At 43.0% G+C, this 23,138-nt stretch overlaps 1 protein-coding gene across 1 annotated transcript in view; it reads left to right on the top strand.

The window, feature by feature from the left end:
- Nucleotides 1-273: 273 nt before the first annotated feature.
- The window catches only part of SMAD1 (SMAD family member 1), a 23,218-nt gene continuing 353 nt past the window's right edge, over nt 274-23,138 (top strand). Inside the window, exons 1-5 of the mRNA XM_009070074.1 lie at nt 274-673; nt 12,564-12,821; nt 15,373-15,489; nt 19,185-19,406; nt 21,527-21,783. Of these exons, the coding sequence (XP_009068322.1) occupies nt 274-673; nt 12,564-12,821; nt 15,373-15,489; nt 19,185-19,406; nt 21,527-21,783 (1,254 nt within the window). The remainder of the gene's footprint in view (nt 674-12,563; nt 12,822-15,372; nt 15,490-19,184; nt 19,407-21,526; nt 21,784-23,138) is intronic.

The following is a 23,138-nucleotide window of genomic DNA, read 5'->3' as shown; positions in this document are numbered from 1 at the left end:
CTTGAAAGGTAAAGTCCTTTTTTTCTCTCCCTCTGATACTCTCCTGTAGGTCGTCAGCCAGAAAGATTTAGAATAATGAGAAGGTCGTGTCCATCAAGGGAGGATGTCAGTGCTGCCTTCCTGGGACTGGAGGATTGAAAAGCAGAAAGGACCAGAATTATTTGATACAGGCTGCTTTTGACTATTGACACAACCTGCTGTACCCTGGTGGTGGTGGAAGACCAGGACAGTCCCTCCTGCTTGGTTTCGTGGTATCACCACCGTGGGGTCACCATGAACGTGACAAGTTTATTCTCCTTCACCAGCCCAGCAGTGAAGAGGCTGTTGGGATGGAAGCAGGGGGATGAAGAAGAAAAATGGGCAGAAAAAGCTGTTGATGCATTAGTGAAAAAACTGAAGAAGAAGAAAGGTGCAATGGAGGAGCTAGAAAAAGCATTAAGCTGTCCCGGTCAGCCCAGCAGCTGTGTGACAATCCCTCGTTCCTTGGACGGGAGGCTCCAGGTTTCGCACCGCAAGGGGCTCCCACATGTGATTTACTGCAGAGTGTGGCGCTGGCCAGACCTGCAGAGCCACCACGAACTGAAACCACTGGAATGCTGTGAGTTTCCCTTTGGTTCGAAACAGAAGGAGGTTTGCATCAACCCCTACCACTACAAGCGGGTAGAGAGTCCTGGTATGTTCTTCCTTGTTTGTACCTTTACACCTTATCTGAACAATGTAAAGTGTGGCAATTAATCGTGTGACTCATCGGCTTAAATAAGCAGAAGTGGCTGTTTGCACATGTCAGATTCTTCCTCTGCAGTTTATCTGGATGTAGGCATTAATTAGCAGTTCTCCCTTTCAAATGCTTCACTTGTGTAAATGATTTATCACTCTGCAGGGGTAAAGTCTTAGTATATGCCTCAAGCTGCTGGGCTTGGTATCATCTGGGTATGTTGGTGCTCACTATCCCTCAACTAATTTGTTGTTTAGTGAATTGTACAGATCAATGAATTTGTGTGAACCACTGCAAGCCAACATACAGGATTATTGCAGTGTGTGCATGAGAACCATTCTGACATACAGGAGGAGCAGTGTTTCCAAATGATTTTTTTACTTTATTACTTTTGTTTCTTCATCCCTCAGAAAATTAGAACTGCCCCAACCCTGGCAGTGTGCACAGCCAGGTTGGATGAAGCCTTGAGCAACCTGATCTAGTGAGGAGGTGTCCCTGCCCAGGGCAGGGGATTGGGACTAGATGATCTCTAAGGTCCATTCCAAGCCCCTAAATTCTATGATTCTGTGATTCTGATTCAATATTCAAAAATACTGAAAGATTCCTGAAAGACATCTATTTCTGTCAGACTGACCAACAGTTGGACTATTACTGTTACTATAATGCCAAATTACATGGTCTAGCTCAGTTTGCTTTATTACTGAAAACAGTTAGTGAGTTTGAGAACATTTGGACCATTTATACCATATTTAAAACCAGGTATTTGTAAATATCCTGTCACTTCAGAGAGCCACAGGCTGGAGAAGAGCTCTGAGGTCAAGTCCAACCTATGACCTAACACCACCATGTCAACTACACCATGACACTAAGTGCCACATCCAGTCTTCCCTTAAACAACTCCAGGAATGGTGACTCTGACACTAAGTGCCACATCCAGTCTTCCGTTAAACAACTCCAGGAATGGTGACTGCCACACCTCCCTGGCCAGTCCATTCCAGTGTCTGATCACCCTTTCTGTGAAGAAATTCCAACCTAAACCTCCCCTGGTGCAGCTTGAGACTATGTCCACATTCATTTGTCCACTTCAATGAATTATGCAAGATAAAAATGGAATAAAACTTTCAAAAGGTGTCTGACTAAAATGTACATTTTAGCTGAGTGCTGCCAAGTAGTCTAAGGGGTTGGAAAGCTGTGGTTTGGGTGTTGGGATGCAGAGAGGAATGTGGCATGTAGCAGTGGGTGTGATGTGGTGGCACTACACTCAACGCCTACCTGGCCAGGAGGGGTTGATGTTGGTGCTCCTCTGGTATTTGGGAAGTGGAGCAAGAGGTTACAAAGTGTAAGCCTGATTGCTCTTTGGTTTTGGATGAGATCAAAATCTCTTCACTCACGTAGCTGGAAAAAATCCGAAGCAGTGGCTTAATCAAGCTGGAGACAGCAGAAATAAAATGCTTCCCGTTTTGTCCAAGGAGGACCTTTCTTCAAGAAAAACTAGCTATTGTTGGTCAGTTGCCTAACAGGGAGCTGGACAGTTTTCTTGTAAGCATTAGGGCTGTAGTCAGTTTGACAGAGCTGACAGAAGTATTGAAATATTCTGGAGGTAGCTGCTGGTGAGGAGGTAGTGTTAGTGTTCCCTTCTGCCCCTTACACCAGGGGCTGAACTTACATCTTGAACTTGTGGGTTTGAGAGGGTTTGAAGCCCACTGTGGTTTTACTGAGGACTCTGGCTGGGTGTGTAATGTAGGAAGGTTTTGTATTTATTCAGTCACAGACCTGCCATTGTTTTGAGGGATATTGCATGGAGATGAGTGGGAAAATCTGCCTTTTGGAAACAGGTGGTAGCTGAACTCACATTTGACTTGGAGAGTTGTGCTTCATAACTTCTGACTTCTTTTTTCCTGTCCCATCCTTGTTCTTGCTGTCCTCCAAACCTGGTCTTTATCTTCATTTCCTGACAGTCACTCCCAAATTCTGCTAACCTTTTTTTCCCCATTTTTGCCAGGACATTAAAACACCATTATTGCTGCATAAGTGCTTAGGCTTTGAGATTAATGGGTACTGGGAATTCATGCATGAGTCACCATTTACAACAGTCATGGGCTCGAGCAGATATCAAAGTTTGTGTTTCTAAGGATGTCATCACAGCCAGAAGGGTTAGAAATGTTCCTTCTCTTGACAAAGCAAAATTGGAAACTCAGGTTGTGTATGATGTGCTTTGTGTGCAAGATACATCATGAAACTCTGGCTCTGCTTGACGGCATGGTCTGTGTCCAACTGTTTTGTGCAGAACCAGCTCTTGGAGAGCTGAAGTGTGCAGTGTGTGTATGGGATGGCATCTATGCTTTCACTCATCCACTGATTGTCGTGTGATTTGTTTCAGTGTTGTGTAAGTTTTGAGGAATGGATTAGTGGTAAATCCTCAAATACGTAAAGTCAGGCAATATTTGATGTTGGGAAAGCAGAGCAGAGTTTTCACAGTGCCAGAGGCATGCATGGATTTTCTACTTTGATACCTTGTTCCATCCTCGCTATTTAGCTTGGAAAAGATGAGAATTGGCACTGTGGTGTGTTTGCCAGATACAGAGCTCTACCTGAATCCAAATAAGATTCTTCTGTTGGCCAGGCTAGACAGGAACTGGTTGTAAACAGTGAGAGGAGGCGGAAAACTATCCTCAGTTTCAAGCAGGGAGTCTCCCGGTGTCCCTGAGCACAGGCTGTGCTGTTGCCCCTGCACACAGAGGGATTGTGGTGTGTGGTAGGCACATGGGTGTGACATGGTGGCTCCAGACTCAGGTCTAACCTGGCCAGGAGGCTCAAGAAAGTGGCCAGTCGATCAAGAAAGGCAAACAGACAGAAAACTGCTTTTTTGGCACAGTTGGCTTGGCAAGCTCAGCATGGAGTCAGATGGGGGCAAAGCAACATGAGGGCACAGGGTGGAGGTGAGGAAAGGTGGAGGGAAGGACAGGGTGACATTTGTCCAGCCTGGTATCAGTGAGCTGCCCCAGGCAATGGAGACCTGATCTGTGCTGGGGTGCACACACCACTCCTGCTCACACAGCTGTTCCCATGGCCTCATGCTGAACCAGATCACAGTCACTTTTTCCCTCCCCTGCTGTGTTATCCTTCAGGCTGATCAGAGCAGCACAAGGGTTTGCCTCGTGGCTGTGGGAACATCTGTACCAACACAGCCCTGAGGATGACATCTGGGAAGGGCTGGAGGTGGTGGGAATTGAGAGGGGAAAGGAGAGACTCTTGTTATTGGGGATGGGAATGCAACCTTGTACTGAAATGCCAGGAGGAAATATCTTCTCAAGATGTGTTACAGTAGCTCAGTGCTACTGTTCGGTATGTCTGCTGTGTGCAGGATTATTTCTGGAGCAGGGTAGTTAATGGCTGTCAGATTTCTCCCTTGGCAAGGCAAAGCAAAGCTTTTAATTAAGGAGGGCAAGGTCTGAATTTGATGCCTTTTAAAAACTGGCACGCTTAGCTGAACTGGTGTGCTTGCTTGGCTGAACCTGCTTTTTCTCAGTTTTATTTTTTGGTTTAGAGATATCTCTTGGGATTATCCGTAAGTATGATTAAGACTTGAAAAATAATTAGGTGTGCAGCATACGTAGAGTCTGAAAAAACAGGCGCAATGTTTCTCATCTCTCTGAAAATGCCTCAAATGACCTCTCAGGTTTTGCTGGAGAATGTGTGAAATGACATTTGGAAGTCCCTCCTGAGATATTTCCTTCCTTTCTTTTATTCCTCAGGCTTTTGTGGAGATACAGCCTCTGTTGCCTCTGTCCTCAGTTATGTCAGTGGGATCAGATGAAAGACATCAGCCAGAACTCGGGGGAGGGGGAAATTCTCTTTTTAAGCCTGGATCCCATTTGCGCTAACAACAAAACAAAAGGAATGGAATACGGAAAAGGAAGGATGAAGAGATGTTAAAATAGATATTGCTATTAAAAATAATAATAATAAATCATACCTCTAATGTGGCTATAGGGGAGGACATTCAGTTCTTTTGCCTTAGCTAAAGGGAAGAAAGATGAAGAAACGGAATAATTAAAGTACTAGTGAACAGTAGCTCTTCTCCATTCCATCTGATGCAGAATTGTGTTTGCCTCTACTAAGCATCCTTGTCCATCAGCCTGCTAGGTTTCAAAGTTATAATATGTTACAAAGGAGGCGAAAGAGGAATTAAAATCTCTTTTGTGTCCAATGTGTAGAAGTGGTTGAAGGTGCAGAGTGTTTCTGTAAATGGCTCTCCCCACCCCACAACTGAGTGCTGTCTCCTGAGGCTGCTGATACCTTCTCAGGGCTCAGGCTTGGGAGAAACCTTCTCTTCATCGATCTGGGTGAGCTTAAAGCTGCCTTGGGAAATGTGGTTGTTCACTTTTTGATACTCATTTGTGGAGGTGCATGCAGATGCTCCACATGCAGTGCCAGGGGGTGCTAAAACTGGTCAGTCCAGGAGCAGATGATCTGTCCCCTGGCATATTCGGGCTGCATGGACAAGTCCATTAGCACAGACTTGGAGACAGAAAATAACTACAATTAGCAGTAAAGCATAGATAAGAAAGGCTGGATGAGTTTCCTCTGTTAAGCTTTTCTTCAGAGAGCTGTCTGCACTCTGCTCTACATCCAGGGGCTTTAGGAAGCTGATGGTGCCAATGTTCCACCCAAACTGGTGATGCATACAAATACACTGTCATCATGGTTGAATTTTCAGTTCTGCCTAGAAGATTGTGATGTTCCTTTTCACTATAACCATGAATTCAAAGTGGGTGTCTGCTTCAGCAAGCTTGTTTTTGGCCAGAAACATTTTTATCTGTATGTGTAGCTGCTTTTTACCACAAGGACAGCCCAGGTCCCCCAGCTCTGAGGAGTGTGGTAGGTGTGTCATGCTGGTTTTGCTCCTGGTGTGGACTCCCTGTGTATGACTTCAACCTGATTATTTTCATATTTGTCTTTGATCTCCTCTGCTGTTTGCTCTGAGTGAGGCTCCATAAGGCAGCACACCTACTGCAGGCACCAAGGGTGCAGAAAGAAACTGGAAATGGTGGCAATCCTGGATAAGGCAGGTCTAGACTCACATGGTCCTGGAAATAAATGTTCCTTGAATGCTTCCCTGTACAGCACTGCAGCTCTGGTCCTCAGTGAAAGAACAGCAAGGCATGATTAATGGAGCTTTCTAGTACCATTTGAAATCACACAGGTGTTTGATTGTGTATGTTGGTCAGGTCATGCTTGTGAGTTCTCATTCATTTTCTAGGTACTTTGCTGAAAAATGAAATGGGTCAGTTAGTCATCCTCATCTCATCCCCCTGTACTCCATGGGCCTAGGATCATTGCATATGAAATTAATATTACCAAATGGTTTCTAGAGGGAATAAATTCAGAAAAGGGTGTTTACAAACCCATCATGGTGTACTCTCACTGCACTTCAAACCTGTCACTGCCTGTTGTGATGGATTGACTGTCAGAGCACTGACAGATCAAGGTTCAAACACAGCTCCTGGGACTGTCAATTGGCAAGTCTGTCTGGATCAAATCTGGAGCCAGGAGAGAAAAGCTGGGAGTAAGTGGCAAGTCCCTTTGCGACCATAAGCTTGCCTGGCTGGGTTTTTGGGGTCCTGGGCTTGCTCAGTGGGTCCCACCCCCAACACCTGGGTAAAGGGAGGACACTGTGAGAGCCTCTGTGCTGTTCCCAGTCAGATGGAAGAGCTGTGATGGCCTGGACTGAAGAGAGCCCAGCAGAGCAGCTGCTGGGCTGACTCCCACAGCACCAGGCCTGGTGGGGGATATTGCCAGCAGTGCCAGGCATCCAACAGAACGGGAGAGGAGAAAGGGAAAGGCAGAAAGGAGTCTGCTCCTGGGACGTAAGGGAGAACCAAACTGCTGCATCCCTTCAGAGTTAATACATAGAACCAAGTCAGAAAAATCCTTGTTGCTGCATGGTTCCCATAGCAGGATTTCTGCACCTCTGTGGGCTGGGGCTGAGGGGGCAGAGTGTCATTGCTGAGAGGTTTTGCTGGATGGATCTGTAAAGCTGCTGTTGGGTGTGACTTTAAAAATAGCATTGCTACAACAGGTGTGCACAATTATAGGATGGTTCCCCAAAATAGCAAAAGCAACTGTCAGTTTGCTTGGTAAGCAGACTAAAACTTCCTTCGTTTTGGTTTTGCACAATTCAGTTCTAAAATTCCTCACCAGAACCGACCTGGGGGAGAGGAATTGAAATGAGGAGGGAATGGTCTAACAGCAGGGCTTGCCTTGTCTGACATGTCAGAAGAATAAGCTGCAATAAAGGGATAAAAGTTGTCAAGAAAGATAGATCTATTTCTGTCCTTTTTTCTTGGTTTTTCTTTCTTTAAATTTAACCAGATCCAAATGTTTCTTCTGACTTGAAAGACCAGGCTTCCAAAATTTAACCTGCTCAGTAGGATGGTGACTATGGCTTTCATACAGGTCATTTGAACTCTGGACAGTGTAAATGTCTGAGTTAATATACACTATCACACTGTCACTTCCTCCTGCATCAGTGCTGCCTCTCCACCAAATCAGCTTACAAGGACTCCTTCACTAATGTGCATACAATTAGCACTAAATTCTGAAATTGCCCTTGACAAATGTCAGTTTAATCAAAATGTAGCTTATCTGAGCATCCGCAAATAAAATCTAATGTTAGCTGAATATTGTAATGCAGGAAATGTACTAATAGTACTTGCCAAATGCGTTTAGAGCAGATGTCTGATGTAAAAGTAAAGTCAGTGATATAACAACTGGTTTGTCTTTTAATAGTCTTCAGTTGTAAGTCTGCAAAATGACAAATCAAGCTGTGGGATCTTCAGAATTGCACAATGAAATTATCAGTTGAGAAAACATGACATCTCTCAGCTTTCTCCTGGAATAGAAACTTTGGCATGTTTGCCCATCTGTCTGCCAGAACAGGTTGCTGAATTGCTAGTATTAAGCCTTTTCTCTTGCAGTTACTAAAAGAGAGGTTTGGAGCAAAAGTCTAAAATCCTGGAATTTCTGCTTTTGGGAAAACAGCAAAGCAAAGCCATGATACCACAGCCAAGGTGTTACCAGAACAGCATAGAGTACTTTGATCCACAGAGATGGCTTTTGACACAATGCTTATTTATTTTTAACCAAGAATAAGCTCCAGCCTAAGTGTAGACATGTGTCTTTGTATGTGAGAACTTGTCCTCTGGTCAAAGAAAGTTCAGGTTTGCCAAGTCTTGTATTAGGCAACATGAGAAAATCTAGTGACATTAGAACTTGTCTTTCTACATGGTGTTTTATAGTTTAAAAGTGAGGACTTTTATATAGTTTAATAGTGTTTTATAGTTTAAAAGTGACTGCAGGACCTTGCAGTCAGAATCCTTCAGTGACTCTCTAGTGCCACAGCCAGAGAGCAAAGCTAAGCACCTTCAAGCTGAGCATATGTTGGTACCTGCTCTGTTCCCACTGTGGGACTGGAGAGCTCATCAGCCTCAGCTGCTGTGGCCTCGAAGGCAGCAAATGAAGTGAGGATTCTTCAGGAGGCTTGAAATTTGTTGGTTTAACAGTGCTGCTGTGGGGTTCTTTTGGTGTTTTCCTTCTCCTAACTCTTCATTTTTCTTACAAGTTGATCTTTGCAGGATTTTCTTTCTAGAGCACGGAGGACATGCCACAAGTTCCTCCCTGATTGCATTTTCATATATCCATGTTCAGAGCACATGAACTGGGGTGTGAGGATTTCCCTCCTTCCCACCCTGCAGTTCTGCTTTTCTAGCAAGACATACGTGGCTTTGCATCAATTCATATGAAAATGCAGCTGTATAATGCTTGGAAATTAAAGTGCAGTGTCTAGTGATAGTGCTGTCAGGTCTTCATCAGCACCAAGGGTTCTGTTGGGGCACAAACCTTTCTGTAGAACATATGTCAACTAAGTCATCATGATTTTTAAGAGCAAAAAGTGCAGGAGCAATTGCTTATGTTTTTCTGTAATTTTTTTTACTTTTATAAATAAAATCTTTAAAAAAAAAAGCAGAATCTACCTTAGCAAGGAAGGATGATCAAGGTCTGCTTTCTTATATGTGGCCCCTTGTATTTAATTGCTTGGTCTTTCAATTTCCATACATGGAAACACAGATACCGACCCAAATCCTCACATTACATGCAAAGAGCGTGGAAAAAATGAGCCCTTGAGGGAAACTAGCTTTCATCTGGGCTTGTGTGAGATAATTGAAAAACCTATCTGGATAGAAAATATGCTACTTTGAAAGTACAGCAGGTCCTTTGGGTTGGATGAGTTTGGGGTTTTTCCTAAAGAAACATTTTAAAAAGAAGTTACATTCATAAATTGAAGACTTCTGTGTTTGCTAAAACTATTATCTCTGGAATGTGAAAATAGAACAAAAAAGAAAACCAGGAAAATCTTCACTTTTGGACTGCACATCTGTAGTTTTCTGAAGAACAGGGTGACAAGCTGGAGATAAAAAGAGTAGAGATCAGTAACTTTCTTCAAAGGCCACCATTACATTTTCATAAAAGCATTTCTTCCTTGGTGTGGTTAGTCAGAACATTTATCTGAACAGCCAGGTTGTCTTTGGTCTATCTTCTGTATTTTTGGCATTCTTGGCTCTCAGATGAAATAGCCCTGTGGGTGAAATTGCCCTGTGGCTGTAATTTCTTTAATACAGCTCTGCTTGTTTGGTGCAGGCATACTTGATGTTATTTGCATGCTAAAAACAAGCTACCCAATTCCCAGGCTGTTTTGACAGACACAGGATCTCCTCTTAGCCACAGTTCCACAATCTTGCCCAGCCTGGTTTCCAGGTGGTTTATCTTCCTCCTCAGCACTCCTAAAGTTACTGCTAGTAATCATGGATTAACTCTCAACTCCAGGTCCACAGCGACAGAAAAAAATCAAGAGCAAAACCTAACCATGGTATAACACATAAAACCTTTGAATCTGATGTTTGAAGAATTACAGAAATCAAGCTGCTGGATGACTTGTGGTTCTACGCCATTAATTTTAATGAGGTTGAGTTTGCAAAGCTGTTGCAGCAGCTTTTTAAGGCAACAGTGCATTCAGTAGTGTTTCCTTTAGCTATATGCATCCCTACTGATGATAATCTAGAAATAAATCTGTTGATTGTTTCTTGTCTCTGCGTTCCCTTCTGCTGAAGAGGGTAAAGAGGAAGGGAGAGATCTGTCTGCAAATGGTCAGAGCTGCATCCTGCAGATCTGCACAGCAAAGATGTGCACTGCTTCATTATTTTATAGCAACAGGTGTGCTGGCTTAGCACTGAGTAACTCTCTCATGCTTTCTCCCCTTCAATTAGACCTCTTCCTGGAGCTGGCAGCTGCAGCAGAGATCAGCCTCCTCCCCTGCTGCACTGAGCCTCAGTAATTTGTTATTCCATATGGTTGAGGGCTGCAACCTGACCAGGAGCTCAGCACCTTACACAGGGGCAAGGGGAGCAAGAAGGGTATTGCATCCCCCCTCGTGGTTTGAACTCCTGGCAGCTTTCCATCCTTGGAAGGGCCCAGTCCCTGCTCATGTCTTCACTCCTGAGTGAGCAGCACTCATTAACTCCTCTGTGACTCCAGCAGGAGCAGCTTCCCTGCAAAAAAAAAGCCCTTGAGCTGCAGAGAGATCAGGTTATGGCAATGAGTGACTGCCTTTGAGTTGGACTAATTGGAGTGCTGTAGTCTCTCTCCCACCTGATGTGGCCTTTCAGGGCTTTGTCCCCTGTTTAAGGTTGTGTGTGTGCAGGGAGGATGTGAGTCAGGGGCAGCACTCATAGTAAATTCTGCAGTGATATTTTGAGAACTGTTTGTGCTGTATCCATGCCAGTTGTATGCTTTTTCTTCCTTTTCCATATATCCTTCAAAGACATTGGCATTTAATCACATGAGATTGAAGCAGTTGGACAAAAAGCATTGGTTTACATGAAGGAGACCTGGGAAGAGGAGGCTTGTTTTTATTTCAGCTCCTTCAAAACTTCTCCAGTGGTTCTGCCCAACAGGAGAAAACATGCATATTTACCTTGGGAAAATCTGGCACTGCATGATTTTAATTACAGAAAACATACAGAAAATATCCTGCTCTCCTGCTATTTTAAAATGCTGTAAATCGTGTGGCTTCCTCTGATGTCATGTGTGTCATTGTTTGGTGTGAGGTAGGGGATGGGAAAGGTAAGTGATGGACTTTCTGCACAAATTAACTTCAGAAAAGTTAATGGTTTGACCTTCATCCGTAGGAAGTGAAGAGATAGGAAAGCTGTGTTTTTAATGCTTGGAAAAGTAAGGAAGAATCATAAAGACAGGAAAGGGAAAATACATTTTAACACATGATCTCATTGTTATTTTTTTCATTGGTAATTTATTAGCCCAGCAAATGTTGACTATGACAATGAAATATTGCTTGACCTAGCTGCAAAAGGACTGCTTGGTTTAACAGAACAAGCTTAATTCTGAGAGATCCTGATATTCAGAGAGCTTAGCCTTGACATGTTGTGATTGAGGGGATTTGTGATGTCCACCTGAATTTGTTTTTAATGGCCTTTTCCATTGGCATGTGAGAAAGGTTGTGTTGGAGGCAGGAAACAGTCTGCACAGCTGAGGGAGATGCAGCTTCTCCTGGGGTGCTTTGCAACTGGGAACTTCCATGGAATGACAGACAGATGTGTTTTGTTTCAGGAGATGCTGTAATTAGGAACTTTGTCTATTCCTGGTGAAGTGCAGTTGGTTAAAATGTTAACATCTAAACACGTGTGCCCAGGTGTTTGGGCCAGAGCAGGAGTCTTGGGGAGAGGGGATGGTAGCCTTGGCTTGCTTTCCCTGTTTTCTGTTGGATTTTTTCACCCTCCTGTGAAGGCAGGACATCCAGGAGGGGTTTCTTCCAGTCCTGCTTAGCCACAGAGGTGCTGAAGGTGGAAGATGTGAAGAGGAATAGCTTCATTTTATGTGCACAGATATCCCTCTCCCAGCCCTTGCCTATCCTCTTCTCCCCATCACCCAAAAATCTATAAAAAAACTAGCTTTTAATCTTTCAGGTAGCTTGGATTTTGCTGTGAGGCATTCAAAGAGAGAAGCTGAGGCACTGGAAAAAGAGCTGATTCTTTTATCTTAGTGTATCTGGTATCATGTTCATATTCCCTGTTTAAAAGAGACCTTTGTTTCCCTGTTGGTGAGAAGGCTTTAGGAGTGTGGTGAGACTAGTAGTGTCTGATGTTTCTGTGATCCCATAGTAGCATATAGTTGTAGCTCAATTGCTGCTCAGTTGGTTTTTTTGAACTCCATAATTTTAAATTGTACATTTTGTAAACTGACTCGAAGAGTTAATAATTGTTTTAATAGTAACTTGTAAGAACATAGGCCAGGTTAAAAATAAAATTACAGCTGTAGGGACCAGGCCAAGTTCAAGGCCTATTAGTATTGTCTTCAGAAAAAAAATAAAATAAATCTGTTCTTATTAACAAGGGTTTGGGTTACAGGCCATGACGTGGTTAGCAGGATCACAAGTGCACGGAACGAGCTGCACTGTAAGGCACTCACTGCCCAGCACTTCTTGGTGTGAATACAGCTGAAATGCAGATTGTGGTTTGGTCCTGCCTCTTCTTCACTGGCCCTCTGTGGAAACAAGCTCCCACCTGGCACACCAGGGAGCTAGCATAGCTATGAATTCAAGCTATGTAAGGAAAGCAGTTCTTGCTTAGACATGTGCTCCTGGGTTTGACTATGTTTTTAAGACAGATGTGAATATGCCACAGGGGAGGAAGAACGTGAGTTCATTCCCTGTATAGCCTGTATAGTTCTTCAGCACTGAGTCTCTGACACTGTGTCTTTTCTGTCTTTCCAGTCCTTCCTCCAGTCCTGGTTCCAAGGCACAGCGAGTACAACCCCCAGCACAGCCTCTTGGCCCAGTTCCGCAACCTGGGACAGAACGAGCCCCACATGCCACACAACGCTACCTTCCCGGACTCTTTTCAGCAGCCCAATAGTCACCCATTCCCCCACTCGCCCAGCAGCAGCTATCCCAACTCTCCTGGAAGCAGCAGTAGCACCTATCCACATTCTCCAGCCAGCTCGGACCCTGGGAGTCCTTTCCAGATGCCAGGTACAGTCAACTTGGGTTCCCCTTCAGAAGGGACAAGGTGGTTGAACATCACTGGGATGATATTTTTGTTTAATAATACCAAATTATCAGCCAACACTTTGTGTTCAATAGAAAGCTGAGAGATGTAAGGTAATAAAGACTATAAATAGCTTTGCTTAGGAATAATATGGAAGGTTTTAAGATTGTGCCTCTTTTGAACACAGTTAAAACATTACAGGAAAACTCTTGTGGGGTGGAGGGATTCAGAATGTTTTGGGGACCAGTTCAGCAGTTTATCTCACAAGGCATAGTGTTTACTGCACCAGCAGTGTCATGCTAGAGATCAGCCTTGCTTAAGAAAGAAATCATCATAAATTCAGCACAAGTTCTGCAAAAAAAGGACATTTCTCAAGGTGATCACATTATTGGTACTTGATAAAATTTCTTCACACAGTGATGTAATTTCAAGAAGCAAAAATACTCCAACTCAAAACCAGGCTCTTAAAAGAAATCTGTTTTACTACCTAAAGTTGGAGGAGTAGCAACTTTTCTTTCTTGACTGGTGTCTGTAGAAAATTCTGTGAAACTTGTCTTTTTTTTTTTTTGGTCTTTACATGCGGATGGATCAAAATACTGCAGAAGCAGTCTGTGGCAGATTTCTTGATCTGAATGCTGGGAGAAGGACTCAGTACAAATGCTAACTGATGCTGTTTGCCTGTTTTCTTCAGGGGCTGAGCGAGGGCATGAGTTTACAAAGCTGCAAACTTGTGACAATCTCTTTCCTATTACATGAAATTAGCATCCATAGATTTCTGCTGTTGATAGTTGCTCTTCTTTTAAATTTCTCTCTTGTGAGTGAAGGCTACTGAATTTGCAGAGGAAGGAAGGAAGGAAGGAGAGTTTGTATTGGCTTTTCTAAGAAGTGTGAGAAGTTGCCACGAAACCAGCTGTCCTTTTTTTTTGGTGATAGAATGGATGTGGTTGGGGCTCTTCCAGCAGAGATAAAGATCTAACACATCTTCCTGAGTGTTGGTTTGTGGAAGTTCACTTGATCTTGAGGGTCTGTTCTGCCCACATGCCCATAAAGTCAGCAGCTGCAGTGGAGGAATTGAATGAGAGGAGAGGTCAAGATAGTGATTCCTTGATGCTTAGCTCTGGACAGTTGTCCATCTTGCACTAAGGGGCAAGAGGCTGACTTTTGGAGGATACAAAAAAAAGGAGCAAAGCAGTTATCCAGAGAGCTTGAAAACTTTGCTAGATATCAGCTAATTTGTTGCCTGTGCCCCAAGACTCTTGTGCATCACTAACATCACGTTTGCACACAAACATTTAAGGCTCAAAATCCAATGCAGTCTGCTAAGCTCTTATTGTAGCCCTGTTGTCATCCCTTTCTCTCAAGGGTATTCAAGTAAGGGAGTTAGCAAGGTACCTGCCAGCATTGGATGTAAAGCTCCCACAAAATACCTTCTAAACACTGAGCAGTTAATAGATTTCCTGAATGTGTGTTTTCTTAAAAACTGCATTTTAAAAAACCCCAAACAAAACCACCACTCCCCAAAAAACCCAAGGCTTGCAAAGCATTCTCCTGCCTCCTGTGTTGATGCTTTATTCAATTTTCAGAGTTTTGGAGTCTCCCATGATAATTTGCTGCAGTAGTTTGCAATCCATACTGTCAGTAATGGAAGTAAATGTGGGATGAGCAGCAGCTCTGCTCACCAGAGATAGCACAGTGGTAATCTAATCTCAGCTCCTGCAGTGAGACCTTGCATGGATCAGGGAAGGGTTTCTCTGTCGTGCATGTACCTCTGTGCAATTGATTTGGAGGAGAATGTCCTCTGTGTATTGGGAAATGGTGACATTGACAACTTCCTGCAGCTTCTAAGAAACCTGGGAAGCTTTCTCAGAAGTGGAATGGCAGCTGAAGGGCAGTGGTGATGCTTCAAACAGGGTTGAAAACAATATGTTAGTCAGCACAGTCATTGTGCATGGGTGAGGTTTGTGCTAGTGATTTGATACTGAATGGGACAGTACAGAGACACTGACAGGTAAACTCCGGACCCAGACAGCTACTTCTGTAGGATTTGGGTTCCTGAATGCTTTCTGTCTTCCCATTCTAGGGAAACAGAGCTAATACTCCGCTGACAATGATAAAGTCCTGGATATATCTGGGATTCTTGGCTGGTAGAATTGTGTTGGAAACAGAAAAGCTTGAACTGAAAGCGTTCTGCTCCAACTTCTGGGCACATTTACCATATCTACTTCTGGCTGGGCCCTGAGACCTCTTTGTGCCTCAACATCTGCATGGTACTTTAAACCTGCAAAAATATGGGCTGGAAACACAGCTGAGCTTTCTGAAGTGACTTGTTCTTATTGCAGTTGTGCTTGATATGCACAGTAATTCTTTGCTTTCCCGATTCAAGGTCCATGATTGCTTTTTCAGATTTCTGGTGGGTGGAAGTTTATAGCTGAGTCAGGCTGGAAGCATTTCCAGGCTAAAACTGTTTACGTGAATTTGTAGATATACTTTAAAGAGAGGAAAGGACTCATCTCTCTCTGCCTTTTCTATATTTAGCTGATACTCCCCCTCCTGCTTACCTGCCTCCGGAAGAGCAGATGACACACGATACCTCCCAGCCAATGGATACCAACATGATGGCACCTGCAATTCCCCCTGACATACACAGAGGAGGTAAATCCACTTCCTTCTTCTTTTCTGCTTCACTTCACAACAGTAAGGAACCTTCAGAACTTGCTATTAATAACTGAGCTTCAATTTTGGATAGATGTTGTCGATGGAAATTTTTATCTCTAGAAAATGGAAAAAACCAGCCATGTAGGTTTTTTTTCTGTTGTTGTAAGGGATGAAATAGTAAAGCTGGAGATTACTTATAAATGCTTTTTAAGACAGGAAGCTATCCCATGGCTCTTTAAAAAGTGTAAAATGTATGGGGTTTATTACTTTCTTATTCCCAATCAAGTCAACAACCAAAGTAATTTTATGTTTTTTCTTGGGAATTTCCACTAGTCTCTGGACAGAAAGAGCTCCCATGGTGCTGCACATTTCTGCATGTGATACTGAAATGTCATGTGTACAAGGGAAAGAATTTCTTTATCTCTTATGATTACACTGATTTATAATCAGTGCAGTTAATGCTGTATGAAGTCTATTGAATTGTGGGCAGTAGTAGATATAGTCAAGCCTAGGGCTCCAAGCAAAGACTTGATCAGAGAATTGATGTTTCCCTTCTCCTGGTTATAAGGGCACTTTGAGGATTTTTTTGTATTGTGTGTTGTTCCACCCTCTCTTCCCATTTTTGTTCCATCTTTGAGTCACACAGTGATAACACTTGGTTCAGAATACAGAGCTGTCTGCTTGAGGTGTGGCATCGGCACAGACTTTATAAATCTCTATTTAAAAAAAACCAACAACCCTATTGCTTTATGTCCTGTGATAGAGATATCTTTTTACACATTGCTTTTTAAAGCCTTTGCAGCCAGCCATGACTGCTGAGTGAAGGATTCATCACACTGTGAGACATGGGCCCTTCAGAGAACACATAAGCTCACACAGTTGTGGCCCATGCCAAGAAAGAGCAGCAAGCTGGAGGCTATGCCAGAACCATTATCAAGATCACAAGCAAACGAACAATTTAACTGTTGTGTTTTGGATTTTACAGGGTTTGGGTTTTTGGGGGGTTTTCTTTGGTACTTGTTTTGTTGCTAAGCTTCATGTCTGGTTGCAGGAAGTATATTTGCCCTCTTAGAATAACTTGGCTAGCTTCTGTGTTAGCCTGTTTACTCTCTGTGTGGAATGAGTTTTGCATGTGATAAACCCCATCTGTAGCTTTTTTCTTTTTTTTTTTTTTTGCTGATCCAGTACACTGTGTATGGATAGTTTTCAGGAATTTTAGGCTAGGAATTTCCTGGCTCAAAATAAATTTATCAATCTTTATGCCAAACTGCAGAACTTTGCATGTGTCTCCCTGTCCCAAAATGCACGAGTACTATAGAATTTCTCTATTACATGAGAGTTGATAGAAAGAGAAGGGCTTACATTTTTCTTCTTACTTTTTAATTTTCAACCATTTCAAAACACAAAAAACTGACACTGGAATGAGTTGCCAGGGAGGTAGGAGATGCCTCAACCCTGGCAGTGTTCACAGCCAGGTTGGATGAGCCTTGAGCAACCTGCTCTGGTGGGAGGTGTCCCTGCCCAGGGCAGGGGGTTGGGACTGGATGATCTCTAAGGTCTGTTCCAACCCCTAAAGTTCTATGATTCTATGAATACAAACTGTGTCTGTTAATATTTTTCCTTCCTAGTAGTTTAGTACAATAGATTTTCATCTCTTTCTTGTCCCTTCATTAAAAATCCCAACCTTCTGTGTGTCTTCATGTGTTTATTATTCATAGATGCAAGCTGTGATTGTGTTACTTGACAAAAAAATCTGCTGCAGGTTGTAAAAGAAAGAGTTTTTACTGTGAACTCACTGCACCGTTTTTTGTTGCAAACCTTTTAGAAGAGTGTTCTTCATGGTGATTTGTTAGTCTTAAGAGATTTGATTTAACAAGCTGCATCCTGTCAATGAAGTTGGGTAATTTCCATTGTTGGCCCATGCTGGGAATAGAGAGACTAAACGCACCTGCTCTGCATGACTTAAAGCAAATGTAAGGAAGTTAGTATGAAATCTGTGTGAGAGAGATATGATTAATTCTGTAAGAATGGCCAGCTGGCAGGATTTCTTCCTGACTTTTGAGAACTGGGGCAAAGCTGCAGCTTTGATAATTGCTGGCATCTTTGTGGGAATTAAAAGTGGAGTAACCTCTTAGTAATAATTAATGACTGATGTTTATTCTTTTTCTTTTCTTTTTTGTTTCAAATTTTTTCTTTTTTACAGTGATGTGAAGGGATAGAAAGTGCCAAAGTATCAGGAGAGATCAGCTTTTTACCAGTGTTTTAAACGAGTTATTAGCAGTAAATGCTATACTCAGACGTTTTGGGCAGTGATGTAGGATGTGCTATCCTGCTGTTGATTATTTGCTCTCTCTTGTATTTAATATGTACTGCTGGTTTGGGGGATACTTTTTGGTTTTTATTTTGCATGTAACAGAAACTCAGAGCGGTGTGATCTGAGGAAAATATGAACACTAATCGTAGTTGGCTGAGTTCACCAAAAACTTGGAGCTGGGAGAAGGAAACCTCTGGCCAGAGAAAGAAGTTTTCCCATCGTACCAGTCTGATTTTCATTCCAGCACTTTCACCTGTAGTTGCCATCTTAGCAGCAAGTCCCATTTTGCTAGGCTTAACAGTGAAAATAGTGTCCTTCATTTAAAAGAAGCCACATAAAGCAACCACATCCCTTCTCTAGCCTCAGTTTGGTCATTTGTAGCTGTGGCACTTTAAAGAACGTGCACTGGGTGGAGATATCTGAAGAAGCCTCTGCTGTTGTTGGACACCCTCTGGGAAACTTTTTGGTAAATACCTTTGGAGTCATCTGGAGAATTTGTTCCCCAGTCACAAGTGTTACTTCAAGACTTCCATGTGTTTCTAGAGCTTGATGGGTAGAAGTGAACCAGGAATTTCCTGTTGGCTTTCTGCGCAATTCCCAGCTTCAGTCAGGAGCTGCTGAGGAGGAACTTCTTGTTTCCAGTGCCTGGAAAAACACATTCTGAGAAATCCTTGCTATTACTCAACAAGTAGTTCTTTTGGTGATGAACATTTGGAGAATTTGCATTTGGTAGCAATAAAAGGTCCTCATTAAATAATATGTCCCTCCATTCCATCTGCTCTTCAGCTCAGGGGGTTAACTGTTAGAATCATCATAGAATCATAGAATTTAGGGGTTGGAATGGATCTTACAGATCATCTAGTCCCAATCCCCTGCCCTGGGCAGGGACACCTCCTCACGAGATCAGGTTGTTCACCCAGCCTGGCCACCAGGGTCGGGGCAGCCACTACGTCCCTGGGCAACCTGTGCTAGTGTTTTACCAGCCTTAGAGTAAAAAACTTTCTTCTAATATCTAACCTAAACTTCCCCTCCTTCAGTTTGAATCCATTACTCCTTGTCCTATCATTGCAGTTCCTAACACAGAGTCCCTCTCTGGCTCCTTGTAGGCCCTTCAGATACTGAAAAGTTGCTCTGAGGTCTCCACACAACCTTCTCTTCTCCAGGCTGAACAGCCCCAACTCCCTCAGCCTGTCCTCACAGGGGAGATGCTCCAGTGCTCTTAGCAACTTTGTGGCCTCCTCTGGACTTGCTCCAACAGTTCCATGTCCTTCTTGTGTTGAGGACACCAGAACTGCACACAGTATTCCAGGTGGGTCTTATGAGAGCAGAGCTGAGGGGAAGAATCATCATTTCTTTTGTTTCCATTGTTGCTTTCCAGATGTTCAGGCAGTTGCTTATGAAGAGCCGAAGCATTGGTGCTCCATTGTCTACTACGAGCTGAATAATCGTGTTGGGGAGGCATTCCATGCTTCTTCCACCAGCATCCTGGTGGATGGCTTCACTGATCCCTCCAACAACAAGAACAGATTCTGCCTGGGGCTGCTCTCCAACGTGAACCGCAACTCCACCATTGAGAACACCAGGAGGCACATTGGCAAGGGTGAGTTTGGGGGCTTTGCATCCCTTTTGGAGTGGGGTGGCCTTGCCCCTGACATGACTCGATGGTCTTTGAGGTCTCTTCCAACCAGGTTGATTCTATGATTCTATGACAACCTGGGCCACTTGCCTCAAGAGCAAGCTGGTCTCCCTGGTATGTGGGATAAGTGCTTGTGTTGGTAAACATATAATTTTCTAGCCTAGTCATATTAACAAAGTATTGTTCTTACCTGGTGTATAATTACAGGAAGCTTTTACCCTTAATCAATTTTTAATTGCCCAAAGGCTATCAAAATCTTAATTAGAATGAGAGGTTAAGGCAGTTTGTCTAATGAAATGCCTTGATTTATCTTGATTATTGGTGTATATGGAAATCCAGATTGTGGTTCCTGGCACCAGATGGTTTAGCTAGCCTTAGTTCCAGCATAAATTAGCTATCCTAACATGCATTTTGAGAAGGAACCTGGTAAAACAATTTATTCCAAATGCATTTTTTACAGTCTGATGACTCTTTCAGTGGGAATTTTGTGCTTCCCTTCTATGAGTGTGACAGTGTCTTGCAAAAGAGAAAAGCTTCTGGTTTATGCCTGACTAATACAGTTTTCCTTCCTGAGAACTCACCCATAATGCAAACGACAGGCAACACTTGCACTGCTCCCTGCAATGGGGCAATTCCTGCAAGGCAAACTTTTTAGGTATTTACATTGTTAGGAAACTCCATATTTTCCCAGAGAGTTGAGGGTTCTGCATGCCTAAGCAGTGAGTTGTATGCTCTGAGTGCCAGTTCATGAAGTATCTTCCTCCTCTGTAGAGGAGGAAAGAATTGAAGCTGAAGAGAACTGTCAGGTCCTGAAGTCTGAGACCTTGGTCTGAGAGCTTTACATAAGAACTGGTACAGCTCTCAGCAGTGCACCACACCTGTGCTGTGCCACTCCAGTGCTAGTACTTCTTCCTCCTTTTCCTCCCCATCCATCTTCCCAAGTATCAGGATATTTATTTAACACCTCATTCATTTTCCTGTTACAAGTTAACCCAGCTGCAAACAGTTCTGCTGAAGCACTTAACTGCCTGTGTACTGAAGCAGAATGTGGAAGGGACAAGGATGCTGTTGAATAAGTAAATGTGTACAGGTGATGATGATGCAGAGCTGTTAGTCTTTGAGGAAGGAGGAGTAAATCCCAAGCTTTAAGACATAGCCATAAATGTTTTTGCAGATCAGGTGGGAGTGTGGTATCCACACAGGTACACACACAGCAGCAAAATCTTCCATGGCAGAGTACAGTCAAGGCTTTCTTACTGAACTGCAGTTGAGTTGTTTTAATTCTGTGTGTTCACCTCTGTGATTTGTGGCATTTTGGGAGGTGAAAGGTTTAAATGGCAAAGAATCCATTTTTAAACACAGAAGGTAAATTTTCTTTCTTTCTCAAAACCTTTCCCTTTTGACTCCTACTGACACAAAGGCTCTCTGTGACTCTTGTGGGGCTTTGCTGCCTTCAATGACAGGTGAGGGTGCAGGAGTAGAAGGGGAAAGGAGTATAACATTGGTGTTTACCCTCATTTGGCACATATATCTGAGGAATATAAATGGCATTTTGGTTTTTTTCCCCCCTGGCTTTCTGGAATTAAAGCTAGCTGACAAAGCTCATGCTGTCCAAAATAGCATTCAAGACTTTTCCAGAGAATCCACCTTGTGGCTGCTTTAGGATTTACAAGTTGTGCATTAGGTTTCTGTTCCCCCTGCTTGCATTCCCAATTATTGTTTTCCATAAGTATAGTGAGAAAAAGTTCAAGTGGTCAAGCTGTTCAATGTAGTGCATCAAACTACAGTGTTTGCTAGCTTGTTGTTGAATTTACATGTTGATTCCCCTTATATATCCATACATAAACATACATACATATATACATGCATGCATACATATGCATACATAAATCTCCTCCTTTCAAATCTCCTGCTGATGAAACACAAGAGTTAAAATCAAGTTTGAAAACAGACGGGTGATGTTCTGATATGCAGTTAATGTTCCTCTCTTTAAGCAGAAACCTGTCTCTGTGGAGACAGAGCATGAAAAAGAGATGCACAGTGTGAGTTTGTCTGACCTCCTTATGCCAACCTTCTCCTCCCAGGCGTTCATCTCTACTATGTTGGTGGGGAAGTGTATGCTGAATGTCTTAGTGACAGTAGTATTTTTGTGCAAAGTCGGAACTGCAACTACCACCATGGGTTTCATCCCACCACGGTCTGCAAAATCCCCAGTGGCTGCAGTTTGAAGATTTTCAACAATCAAGAGTTTGCTCAACTTTTGGCTCAGTCAGTGAACCATGGCTTTGAGACAGTGTATGAGCTTACTAAGATGTGCACTCTCCGCATGAGTTTCGTGAAGGTATGTGAGAATGTGCTTGAGGTAGTTTTGTAAGCAAAATACATTATTTTTTCTTAATCTGGTGGGTTTTGAATGGTCCAGTAACTCCCTCCACCAACCTATTAATAGCTGTTGAATTTTAAGTATGGAATGCTCATTAAGTGTAAGACAGTTCCTAATGGAATGAATTGTATCTGTGGCCAAGCATCCACCTGATGCACATACTTTGGAAGCTCGAGGTGACTTGCAGATGTTTCTTCACATAAGTCCTCTCAATCTTGACCAGCAAATTGGGAGCTGCAGTAATTATGTAGAATAATATGCATACCTTTCTATTTTGGGAGGACATTCAAGGTCAGAATTCATGATGTGGCTGTTGTATGAGTGTGTCTACATAAGTTCTGATACAAAACAGCTGGTCATATCTAGGAAAGTGATGGTAATATGCTGAACTGCTTTTCTTAATAGGATCATGGAGACTTTCAGATGTGTCAGGACAGGGGTTCATGGAATGGAAGGTTGTTTAAAGCTCTGCATCCTACAGATGTACAGCAGTGCTGCCTGAACAGTTGAACACAATGTCCTGTGTACTGCATGTTGCACTGCACAGTGCCCAGAGCTGCTGCCACCTGTGTTAGGAGCTGGGGAATCCCTTCATTAGGGGTTAATGCAGAGCAGAGCAAATTATACCTGCAGATATCACAGTCTTGTCTTCAGACCTGCCCCAAAAATGGGTCACTTATAAAACGATTTTGAGTGCTGTGTCAGTGTCTCTTTATAGCTTTGGTAATTATTGTAAATGAATCAGGTATGAGCCGAGACAAAACCTGTCCTGTATTAACTTGAGAAATAGCCTGATGGGGAATGACCATGCCCTTTTTCTCCAAAGAGGAATGTTTCTGACTTACTGCTCAGTTTACCCAGTCATCCTGAGAACAATACTATGGCCCTTGTCAGACAGATGCCTCACCTCCACTTCCACATCAGTCTCTGACTTTATTTTTTAACTTCTTGATCTGTTTGGCAGCATTTCCTCCCAGTTTGTTCTGTTTTTGGTCTTGGCAGGGAAGACTTGTTTGCCCCCCTCTTCAGAGGCTTTATTGGGACCTCAGGCAGCTGGTAGTGATGTATGGGGAAATTCTGCACTGCCACGTGTTATTACTTTAAGACTTTAAAGACTTCATTCTGAGAGGTCTCAAAATGATACTCTCTCCACATTTATTATTTGTTTTAGCTTCTGATTTGTTTCTTGAAATGGGATAATAGTTGGTGCATCAAGGGTGTTATGCTACCCTGCTGCTAATGACTGTTGAAAGCTGTTTTGGTTAAGACAGAAGTATACTTCTCAGGTACTTGGTATTATAAAATTATTTTCT

The sequence above is a fragment of the Acanthisitta chloris genome, unplaced genomic scaffold (genome assembly GCF_000695815.1).
Source record: "Acanthisitta chloris isolate BGI_N310 unplaced genomic scaffold, ASM69581v1 scaffold9492, whole genome shotgun sequence".
Taxonomy (NCBI): domain Eukaryota; kingdom Metazoa; phylum Chordata; class Aves; order Passeriformes; family Acanthisittidae; genus Acanthisitta; species Acanthisitta chloris.
Note: the sequence above shows the minus strand (reverse complement) of the source record. Positions and strands in the feature narration are given on the sequence as shown.